This window comes from Dermochelys coriacea, chromosome 18, assembly GCF_009764565.3.
Source record: "Dermochelys coriacea isolate rDerCor1 chromosome 18, rDerCor1.pri.v4, whole genome shotgun sequence".
NCBI classification, from domain to species: Eukaryota; Metazoa; Chordata; order Testudines; family Dermochelyidae; genus Dermochelys; species Dermochelys coriacea.
Window position 1 is genome coordinate 19,747,387 of NC_050085.1, and position 12,265 is coordinate 19,759,651.

A 12,265-nucleotide genomic window follows, 5' to 3' on the forward strand; every position below is an offset into this window, starting at 1 on the left:
CTGCCTAGAAATAAACCATTCACACCAACCCTTGTACAGAGTCTGTGTCTTTTATTTGTCTAATAAGAATTTTACAATGAAATATGCCACCCTCAATGTAAAGTGCTGTAAATGCCTCTGTAAATATATCGATGTATTAAAAACTGGTGTTCTAAATAGTTTGGCACTTATTTGGAAGCCAGTTATATTGTACTTCCAATGAGACTTAGGCTTCCAAGTCACGTAGGCACTTGTGAAAAATCTACCCTGTATCGACAGCGTGCTTAAAAATTGTTACATATGTCATTAACGCCTTTGTAACTTTTGAGGCAAGTAACCTTTAGAACAGTAGAATAGAGATGTACATATATTGACCCCAAGCACTGTAGTCATGCTATAGCAAGAGGAATCAGTCTTGCAAAGCATAAAATATCTGGATTCCGCCTGAAGAGTTATTCTCTCTCTCCATTTTTAGAGATGTTGGTTACTGCAGTACCTGGGAAATCTCCTCCTTAACCCCCTGTGGTTTTGATACACTATAACAAGCTGAACAGCGGCATTCAGAGGTACCTGCCAGCAAAGCTCACTGAGCTTCTGAAAAGTGGAATATGATACATGCACAATCTGTGATGGTGCAACACTTGCCCTTCCGCAACCCAGTTCCACATGCCGTTTTTACCTTGGTCGCAGTTCTCCCCGTGGTAACCCTCGGGACACTCTTTCTGACACTCTCCGCTCACGTGGTCACAGGAAACTCCCAAGGGGCAACTACATTTGTTCTTGCAGCCACCACCATAATAGCCAGAGTCACACGCTGTTAATGACAGTCATTGAAAAGAAAAAGCATTCGGCATTAGCAGACAGACCTGGGAAGAACACGCTGCCCAAACTGAGTATCAGGGATTCGAGGTATCTGCAGTGGAACTCTAACAGATCCCTCACTGATCTAACATATCACACCTAGCTGGACTGTGGACACAAGTTCAGGGAGTTTCCACCAGCATCCAATGTGTGTGGAACTAGACACCCTAAGTTAGCTGACCAAGGCTGAATGGGCTTGCCCCTGTTCTAATTAACATGATGTCTTTGGGGAGGGTCTTAGTGGTTCTTTGTTTTCCCAGTAAAATTAATGAGCGGGGGGAAAAAAGGAAAGCCTAGGGAAATACTCCCCTAAACAGCCCATGTCACCTAACCACTCACTTGTCTGACACCTTTTGCCATGATAACCAGGTTTGCATCTGCAGGAGCCATCCTTCTTGTCACACTCCTGGGTATTTTGCTGTACACACAGGCATTCTTCGGAGCACCCGGGCCCATAGGCCCACTTCGGGCAGGCTAGATGTGTTGGGAAAGCATCATTAAGTGCTTTGGGAAACCAAACAGCAGAGGACAAACAATAGCAGCGTTATCACCCTCCAAAGACCCTGCCCAAAGGGAACTCTTAGAAAGATCTGTCTAACGGTGTTAGAAGGTAACGGTGTTAGAAGGTAACGGTGTTAGAAGGGGTTCATCCTGGCTTTGAAAAGGTTATGAGAGGCTAACTAACTCACCTGGCTGCACCTGGAGGGTGGGAACCAGGCCTAACTACAGATGAAGCCAAGCTAGGTGATGACTATAAAGAAAAGAAGACCAGATTAGAAGGGGGCTGCAGGGAGAGAATGTTTCAGTCCGTTGTTGGCTGTAGAGAGTGGAGAGACTGGCAGGGTCAAGGAGGAGGCCCAGGGGGATAGCTGGCCTGGGGGATTCTCCCTGAAGTACAGAAGTCTGGCAGGATACCGAGAGAGACAAGGAGCAGCCATCAGGGTGGAGCAAGCTGCAGTGGTGAGCCCTGATAAAAGGGCAGGATCTGGAGAGAGCCCTGGGAGGCATTCAACTGTGAAACAGAGAGGGATGAAATGTCAAGCCTTAGGAGGAAAGAAGTTGGGTGTGTTTGTTGTACTTTTAGTTAGGGATTTTGTTGGGGGATTCCAGAGGAGAGCCCTGCTATTCCCAGCCTTGAGAAAGAGTGAAGCTAGAGAGGTTGTGGGGAAATGGCCTGAAAAAGAGAGAGGAAGAAGTCCAGGCAAGCAGTAGCAAGGAGTCCACATGAGGCCCCTGATAAGAGGATAAGAATAACTGAAAGCCCTGAGGGAAGGATACGAGGATCATGGGACCCAGAGATGGGGTAAGGACATTGTTACCCTGGAATGGCTGGGGACTAAAATGTGACCTGGCTGGAGGGCCAAGTTATGAAAAGAAGCAGACGATGGCATGACCATGGGCAGAGAGTACTGGAAAAGGAAAGCTACCTACACCACACCCAGCCATCAGGGGCACACCAGCCATCAGCCAACCCTTCTATGGCTGGCCAGACTCACCTAAATGGCAGTATCGTCCGTAAAGTCCAGGGTCACACAAACAGGCCCCGTAAATTCGATGGCACCGACCTCTATTGGCACAGTTGCATTTCTTCCTGCATTGTTTCCCAAAGAATCCTTTAGGGCAGCCTAGAAAGAGGAAAATGTACTCCGGTAAGAACACCCAGCACAGGAGTATCACGTCACTTTCAGTGGGTGCTTACAATGGAACTTTGCAAGAACACTCCCATTGAAAAATCACTGCCTGTTTATGATAGCAAATTATCACAGTCCTACAGGGCACCTGGATGTGAAAGAAGGAATGGATCATTCTGTCACCAAGAATAATGTCTGCCTCTCTGTGAGGTAAGATATCAATAAGGGGGTAATCAAATCATATGCTTCTGGGCATTATCCAATGGCTGCGGAGATCAGAAAGGATTTGCATCTCTCACCTCATGTACAGGGCTGTTTATTAGGTTAGATGCATTATGGAGTGTTGGGACTCTCTCTGAAGCATCAGGAATCAGCAAATACCACAGACTGGATACTGGACTTGATAGAGAGTGATTTGATCTAGTGTGACACATCCTATGCTACAGGATGACGATAAACCCATACTACAGACATACCTCTACAAACAACTAAAAAACATCAAATTACCATTGTCAGTTCCAGGACACCTTTCAGTGCAAAGGCTCCCAAAGTGCTTTACAACCAGAAATGCACAGAAGCACTGAAATGCAGCTGCATCCAGGGTACAAGATGGGAAGCATCAGGTTAGAAATAAAGGCCAGTGGGAAACAAATGCCCTGTGATTTCTGATGACCCCCTAGATCAAACAGAACCTCACCCAGCAAATCACATGGTACTTCCTCCCTTTATGCATCCAAGATACTCCCCAGAGCACCCAGCACCATTGTTTCCACATTGGAAGGACAAAGGGCTGAGTCAATCCGGCTGGCAGCGAAACATGAAGTTCCAGGAAGTCTAGCTTTTTCAGTCCTGACACTTAGACAACTAAGCCACCTCCTGGGAAAACTGACAATCATATTTGAACTGTTAAAGGAATAGAACAGTTGCCAGGTTTTTATTAATGCTGAAGAATTTTATATTAGAAGCATATGCCAAATACACTGCATCAGCAGAACACTCCCACATCAGAGGTACAGGTAGCACAAGCCTTCTCCCATCTGATAACAACATCAGACAGTTTAGGAAGAAGGAAGGCTATCTGGCCCAATTCGCCAGCTCTTTATTGTTTATCTTAACCCCACCTTCCTGCTTTTTCACTGTGCCCCTCAGCTGCCTCCTTCCTAAGGAAAAACGTCTGGGTGTCTCTCAAACTCATATATACTCTGCTTCAATTGCCTTCTCCAGAAATGGATTCCGTCTGCTCCTAACCACTTGAATGAAGTCATTTTGATGGAATTTCTTACTGCTTCCTTTCAGAGTAGCAGCCGTGTTAGTCTGTATTCGCAAAAAGAAAAGGAGTACTTGTGGCACCTTAGAGACTAACAAATTTATTTGAGCATAAGCTTTCGTGAGCTACAGCTCACTTCATCGGATACATTCCATGGAAAATACAGTGGGGAGATTTATATTCACAGAGAACATGAAACAATGGGTGTTACCATACACACTGTAACTAGTACACTGTACCATACACACTGTAAGGAGAGTGATCACTTAAGATGACAGGTTTCAGAGTAGCAGCCATGTTAGTTTGTATTCACAAAAAGAAAAGGAGGACTTTTGGCACCTTAGAGACTAACAAATTTATTTGAGCATAAGCTTTCCTGAGCTACAGCTCTTAAGATGAGCTATTACCAGCCGGGGGGGGAGCAGGGGTGGAAGAAAACCTTTAGTAGTGATAATCAAGGTGGGCCATTTCCAGCAGTTGACAAGAACGTCTGAGGAACAGTGGGGGGGGGGGGCGGGAATAGTTTTACTTTGTGTAATGACCCATCCACTCCTATTCAAGAGACTGGGAGTGGATGGGTCATTACACAAAGTAAAACTATTTCCCCATGTTATTTCCCCCCACCACCACCCCCACTGTTCCTCAGACGTTCTTGTCAACTGCTGGAAATGGCCCACCTTGATTATCACTACTAAAGGTTTTCTTCCTCCCCTTTCCCCGCTCTCCTGCTTGTAATAGCTCATCTTAAGTGATCACTCTCCTTACAGCGTGTATGATAAAACCCATTGTTTCATGTTCTCTCTGTGTGTATATAAATCTCTCCTCTGTATTTTCCACTGAATGCATCCGATGAAGTGAGCTGTAGCTCACAAAAGCTTATGCTCAAATAGATTTGTTAGTCTCTAAGGTGCCACAAGTACTCCTTTTCTTTTTACCGCTTCCTTGTTTTCACGTTTTTAGATTATATCTCCATGATTTTAACCCTTCGGGGTGAAAAATAAATCAATATCTACACCAGTTTAACTGATCCCTTTTGTGCAAGAAGATGGGAAGCGAATATTCTCAAATGTCTCCAGTGTCTACTTCCCCTTCAGTGACAACCATGACACCTTTCCACAGCACTTCTATTTCTCATGACATGGTACTTTTTTTTTTTTTGGGGCTGCCTTCCACTGAACTTTCCCCAAGACAATCATCTGCCTAGGAGTCAGTGTCCATTACTGCTCCCTGTGTCTCAAGGAGGACATCACTGATCTGCTAAACTTGGGCTGCAAGGAACTTGGTGCAGGAATTTGGGCATGACCTAGAACGCTGATTCATGTTGAGTGGATTTTTCAATCACCCTTTTCATATGGAAAAAAAAAAGTCTCGTTAAACACAAGACTACGTGACCCAGCAAGTGACATGGAATCTAGGGATGTGTCAGAGTCTCACACACAGTGATGTTCCAAGCAACAGGTTAAAAGATGCCAGGTGCCCTTAAAATACAGGTGTCAGGCAGCAGATTAAAGAATATAAACTGAACAATAGAGCACTTCCTATGTAAAGTGCTTCTAAGTTTTAACAGAAGCAAAAGTGGACAGTGAACGCCCGGCATCACACTTGGCTATGATCTCCATTTATCCCTAGAGCAAACACTCCACTATAAAGTATCAATTCAAATAGCAAATGAACTACCCTGTTAGCTCTGGGAACAGAGCTTGTAAGCAGTTAAGAAATATTGTTTTCCTCTTGCTCTGTCCCCAATTTCATTAAAACACATTCTACAGTAAAAAGAGGAGAGCAAGATAATTAGGAAGGTACAACCCTCAGCACCTTGTGCAAGAATTCAGGGCCCAGAATAGCAGAGAGACTGCGCCTATCCTATGCACATATCCCTCTGTCCTTCTTCCACATGTATTGCACTGATATAATTCTTTCCTTTTTCCAGTACTTTATTAACACTAACTAATCATCACAACACATTGGTGAGGGCAATCAGTATCACTGTGCCCATTTTACAAATGGGGAAGCTGAGGTGTAGAGGTTAAATGACTTGCCTAAGGTCACTGAAAGAGTCAGTGTCAGAGCTGAGATTGATGCTCAGGAGTTCCTGGTCCACTGTCCTGTGCTGACACTTTCTGCTCTGCCCGCCCCAGCTCCCACCCTGCTTAATCTGTGCATGAAACATTACTCACAACGTGCGTGGCACAGGGAGTGTGGCCAGACTGTGCCTTCAGTTACAGAACCAGGAGCACAGGGTGGTCCAGTGTTTCTATCAGCCTGCTGTCTAACTGCTTAGAATGAAGCCTTCCTGCACAGAAGCACCTCCCTCACCATCATGCCACTGGGCTAAGGGGAGCGAAAAGGGGGAGTCTCATTACTGCATGAAGCAGGAGATTGGGAAGTTTGACCATACCATCCTCACACAGTTCTCCACTGACCCCAGGCGGGCAGCGGCACTTCCCAGTCACTGGATCACACGTGCCTCCATTCTTACAGTGGCAGGTGAAGCTGCAGTTCCTCCCAAAGGTGCCTTCGGGACAGGCTGTGAGGGGACAGAGAGACAGAGGTCAGAAAGGCGATAGTACTGTCACAGCTATTTGTTGATTTCTATTGCCCTAGATCACTGGCTCTCAAACTTTTTTTTTCCGTGGACCACTTGAAAATTGCTGAGGGTCTCGGCGGACCACATCTTTCCAAATGTTGTTTGTACCATTAGCTAATTATTGTAAAGAGCTTTGGATAAAAGCGCTATATAAAAAAAACCCTTAATAATAAACTTTTTTTGTTCTACAAATAAAAGCACACGACTCATTTTAATATCAGTAGTCTTAATCTTTCTAACATGACTGATGTGCCCTCTCTCCCCCGCCAGCTGGGGCTGGGAAGGAGGAGCGTCTCCCCAGCAATCACAGCCATGGAGCTGGGGAAAGTAGTCTCTTTCTCTGGCCGTCGCAGCCCTGCAGGTCCCAAATTCCCCCCACCACCTCTTCTCACCCCACTGCTCCCTCCCACCTACTCCCTATTCCCCCCAAGGCCACCACCTCACCTTACATGTGCATCTTCTCCAGGGTCCAGGCACCTAATTAGTGGAGCCACGCCTTTGCGGCTCCGCTAATTAGGTGGGTGGCCCTTCATTCTGTCGTGTGCAGCGGCCCAGGTGCGCACCTTAGAGGGAAATATCCACGGACCACCTGAATGGAGCTGGCTAACCACTGGTGGTCCATGGACCACAGTTCGAGAACCACTGCCCTAGATTGACAGATTAATTACAATAAGGTCTGACACTCAGCCCAAAGGGTTCCAGCAAAGTCAGTGAGACCTTTCCCTGCTTGTCTTGCAGCAAGCACGTCCTGACGTAGCAGTAATTCAAATGGATGACAGTGAAGCAGAGAAAGGAACATGGGGATGTATGAAACCAATATAGTGCAGTGGGACTATTCGCATGCCTGTTCTGTACCTGTCTACTCCAATGCATCCCAGTGCTGGTGCGGGGCCATAGGAAAATCAGAGGATGAGCTGATAAGGTGTACTCTCAACTGGTGCTTCTGATCTCTGGTGCCAGCTAATACTCAATCTTCTGACTAAGGCCTCACTGCCGACTATGTTCTTTTTTCCTTCTTGCATTTGGCCTGTTATCCTATGTATTGTATTTGTCTGAATTAGACTGTAAACTCTTCAGGATTGGAATCTTGCCTTCTATAGCTCTGTGTACATCATTAATGATGGTAGCAGTAAGAATAAGCCAAAAACCTCAGTGGATAAAAACCTCACAGTGTATAGAAATTTAGAGAAAGCTGAACAAAATTTGGAGATACGATTCAGTTTAGCAACTTATTCAAGCCTCTGACGTTTTCTTCTCCTCTTTCCTACAACAACCCCACCTGTCATTATATCCTACACTATGGAAAACACCTGGAAAACAAACTTTTTCAGCTTTGCATTTATTTGCTGAAAGGTAGATGCCAAAATATTTTTTTAGAAAATAAATCCTGAAATCCAGATGCCAATTTCATTACCATTTAGGCAATATATGTATTCATTTTCATGTACTCTCTTCTGAAATACACACAGTTAATTTTTCCTAAGGTTACTTACTTAAAAAATAGATTTGCCTCAGGACCATGGAGTTCTATTAATATTTACAAGCATGAACCCAGCCAGGGGGTAGGGAACCTAGCCTTTCCCTTTCAACTCATTGCAAATACAGTTCCAAATATTTAAAAAGCAAAATAAGGACTCCAGAAAGTACTGGTTGGACAAGCCAGATTTTGGGCATCAAATTCAAACTGAAATCACAAATAACAGCTAAATGCAACCCTTTCTCTGAAATGGGCATCAAATGCCAATAATGTTTAAACGGAAAGAGGCCCCAGGGGAAAATATTCCTTCATTTAAGCTGCCAACAGCTTTGAAGCCAGAAGTTCAGTTGGAAGGAGGAATTTAGAGGATTCCCATTAGAGCCTTAAATAGTTTCTTAGTCTTAAAGAATGTAATATGTCTAATTCACTGCCGATAGGTTTGTGTGTACAGTCTGAAAGCTACGTTCAGATCCAACACTACATACAAACATTTGCAGGTTTGAACTATAGATTCATACCCTCTGGGATCTATATAGTAACGAGAGGTAGAGAACTTTATTAGGGTTGTAGTCACCAGACAAAATCCATGCTGTGCCAACATTTTCCAACAAACATGGAAAATGCAGGCAATGGGCAAAGAAAAGCCAGGGTTATTACTGCTATTTAGACCAGCTGGAGAGTTGTGCTCACCTCATTCTTCTTTTTGACGGGCTTTTGGAAGGAACAAAAACACTATAAAACCAGCCTGCCCTTTGCTTACCCCTCTCGTCCTGCCTTTCTCCAACTTAACTCACTTTGATTGCATATGACTCCACTCCAGCCCTCCGAACAGTCACAACCAGTCTGGTCCTCATTGCATGTTCCACCATTTCTGCAATCATCACATGTCAGGCTGCAGTCATGACCAAAGGTGTCCTCCAAGCAGACTGGAAGAAAAAGAAGCTGCGGATGAGTGGGCTTTCCAAAAGCTGCTTCATCGAGCTGAAGGGTTCAGCTGGGCAGCCAAACCCACACCACTCAGGAACACTGAATCTCCAGCAAACGCGCCAGTAACATGTAGAGCAGTGGTGCTGGAGTGGTGTGTCTGGGACATGTGGGGAATGCATAAAAGTCTGGAAATGGTCTGCCCATTGTGACAGTTCATGTCATAAGCAGCAAGACCCTGGAATGTTTGGGGTGACATCTTGGCTTGGCTGAAATCAATGACAAGACTCCTGTTGACTTAAATGGAGCCAGGATTTCACACTTGGTGTTTAATGAGAGGTAAAATATGAGTCCAAACTCACAAGTGAAGAAGGAGTATGGGGGGTTATTTTCTTCTGTTTTGGCAGCAAACTAGTTCTCCGAGACAAGATATTGCTTTTAAATAGGTTAAGATCTTAAGAGACAAATTGTGAGCCCTGGTTTACAACTGTGAATGCTCAAGTTTGCATAATACAACTGAGGGTATCTGTAAAACGGAGGGGCACCACTTTTCCATCCGCAAGCCACTAGTTGCACGCGGAAACTGTAGCTGGGTGCTCAGCTACCCAACCTGCATGTGCTCAATGGATGACAGCTCCCCCAGCCTGTGCCGTAATGTAGGCTTTGTACATGACAAACTCTGTGAGTGCATTGAGTTGCATGTGCAACTTTGGACGTGTAAGTTTGCTCCAAATGTGTTGCTATTACTAAAGACACCAGAGAATTTTCCACATGCCCTTGCTACAAAATGCCCACCAAATTTTTCCGAAAGCGTGTGCTCTCCTCTTGCTTCCACCTCTTCCTCCTCCTCCTCATACTCCTCATCAAAGAGCTGGGTGAACTCATCGCGCAGGATGGCGACATGAGGAATAGGGTGTATGACGGGGCGCTGGCCATCCAGGGCTTCCATGGGGTTATCCAGAGCTGGGAAAATCCATGGGGAAAGAGCAAACATTTCCATCCAAATCACCAATCCAAAGAGGAGAGATTCAAAGACGAGTGAAATGAGAGATGAACAAGAGATTAGCAAATAGCAGAAAAATGTGCAATAAAAAGTGGGAAAAGACAACAAGATCTGACAGAGTCAATGGTTCTGTACTGATTTAGTGTTTTATAGAGTCTACTCCAGTGACCCGCACAACTGTCCCTGGCCACTTTGGGGACTGTGATTCATTCCCTGTCTCTTTCCTTCCCCCACAGTCTTATTTCTTTCAATATAGAATTTTATACCATTCCCATCATGTATCTGACTGCCTCAAAAAAAAAAGTCTACTTGAAAGGCTTATATTTTATATTTACAGAGAGATCTGATTTTCCAGGAGACTGTTCTGCCACATAAGCTAGGTCCTCAAGGCCTTGATCCACAGCCATCTCAAGCTGCTGCAAAGGGACTCTTATCTTGTTTGTTATTTTTGTTTTTATAACCTAAGTACGACAGAGCTACCTTGACATTTCCAATCCAAATATGCCTTTCAGAAGCTGAAGTGAAAATTGGTTAAAATTTAAAATGAGAGCACAGGCTAGAGGACATGGCACAGCTACGATTTGTTTGCCCATTTCCCAGCCTTTCCTGGCTTCTCCACAGTGCTTCAGCTGCTCCCTTGAACTGCATCATCATAATTCATCAGAAAACCCCCTGCATCCTAGAACAAGCTTAATGGAAGATGTATACCTAATGCCCCTAGACTATTTGGAAAATCTCAACCCTGCCAGGAGGAAAGTCTCTGTGCAAGCAGGGAAATTGTTCTGTCTGTGTTTTTGTAAGCTGCAGAGATTTTCCATACACTTATGATAATACAGTTCATAGTAGCAGTTTGTGTCAATAATGGAGCTGTGAAGAAGCCAGCAACGGTTCAGAAAGTGTTTAATAAATCATTGCTCTGCCACCCAGCATACTTTCAAAGCAGCCTGGAGGATTTAGACTCAAGCCTTCCATACCTCAAAAGATGTACATCGAAACCCCCCTAGACTACTCTGGAGAGCTCAGATCTGGCCTCCCTACAGTGAAAATGATTGGATTATACACAAAGTTGCACAAGGAAATGACACCAAATGAAAACCGTGTAAGGGAAGGAAAAGGGTGTGTGTGTGTGTGTGTGTGTGTGTGTGTGTGTGTGTGTGTGTGTGTGTGTGTGTGTGTGTGTGTGTGTGTGTGTGTGTGTGTATATATATAATTACACACACACACACACACACACACACACACACACACACAAAACCCTTGTTTTCACTTGGTATTATTTCCGGTTGAAGATTTTATACATAAATATCTTCAACAGGAAATCATACACACACACAAAAAGAGGTCTCTTACGAATACAGCTCCTCCGGTCTTCATCCAGTTTGTATCCAATCTGGCAGCTGCACTGGAAGGACCCCACCAGGTTCTGGCACGTGTGTTCACACTCACCGTTATTTGAGGAGCACTCATCCACATCTAAAAATATATACATGGGACTATATCTACATATGCAGATAAGAGAAGTGTCCAGTATTGGTCAGGGACTCCAAGGCATACACAGAATTCAGAGACTAACAAGTATTACTATTTCTGCCTGACTTTCTAAAGTTAAATCAATTTTGTGCCGAGGGACGTTGCAGGTCTGATAGAAGTCTTCAGGCTCTAGAACTATTTTCACCACATCACAGAATGGATTAGAATCATTTCTCCTTCCCATTTGAGCTTTTTATTTATTCTACCAATATCTCTGGATAAACAAACTTTATCTCATTTTCTGTCCTGTTCAGCCATGCAAACCTACCAACACTTCTTTTACATTAAACAAAGATCACACAAGCAAGTGAACGACAGATATTTGAAAATAAGTTTCCCCAGTTTTAAGAATCAGCCTATGTATGCTGGGCCAGTTGGACTAACTTAATCTTCCAGCTAATAACATCAAATGGGGCTGGATAGCTATGCTAGTGACAAAACAGATCATCATCGGGGAATGGAAACCCAAAATCCTACCCACTTATTATATTCTGACTGGCTAAATGAAGTACTCAGAACAGAACTGATGGAAAAACTGACATTTGCTGGGAGAAATAATTAGAAGAAATGTCCAGCTGTTTGGGGCCATCTGGAAGTATTTCATGTCATCTCACTTCAGAGCTCACATTAGTCATTATCTTCCTAGCTATATTTTTGTAAACAGATTGGCATTTGCCTGGGTCCCTCCAAAGCCAAAATTACATGCAATAAAAAATGACATTTCCATGAATCGTTAGAAGAGATGGGACCAAACCAACTCTCTTCAACTTTGGGAAATTCTGGGTTGGATCCAAACTGTGCTCTTTAGCTGCTACTATATTGCAGCTAATCTCTGTCTTACTTGCGTGTTTCTTTGCTTCTTTTCTCCTACTAAAAAACCTAAGAGAAATCACCAAAAATAAGCCTTTAAATCTGACTTAACATTTATAATAAGTTCAATGTAACTGTAAAACCAGGCATAACAGGACTAGTGGAAGGACCATGCCTGTAGCTGTCACTAACACAA

General features: G+C 44.1%; 1 protein-coding gene across 6 annotated transcripts in view; it reads right to left on the minus strand.

The window, feature by feature from the left end:
• The window catches only part of MEGF6 (multiple EGF like domains 6), a 272,172-nt gene that overhangs the window by 33,269 nt on the left and 226,638 nt on the right, over positions 1-12,265 (minus strand). For all 6 annotated transcript variants that reach the window (XM_043499841.1, XM_038376878.2, XM_043499840.1 and 3 more), the window contains 7 exons: positions 11,080-11,202; positions 9,522-9,689; positions 8,597-8,728; positions 6,137-6,265; positions 2,337-2,465; positions 1,180-1,314; positions 659-793 (listed from right to left, as the gene is read on the minus strand). In XM_043499841.1, the coding sequence (XP_043355776.1) occupies positions 659-793; positions 1,180-1,314; positions 2,337-2,465; positions 6,137-6,265; positions 8,597-8,728; positions 9,522-9,689; positions 11,080-11,202 (951 nt within the window). The remainder of the gene's footprint in view (positions 1-658; positions 794-1,179; positions 1,315-2,336; positions 2,466-6,136; positions 6,266-8,596; positions 8,729-9,521; positions 9,690-11,079; positions 11,203-12,265) is intronic.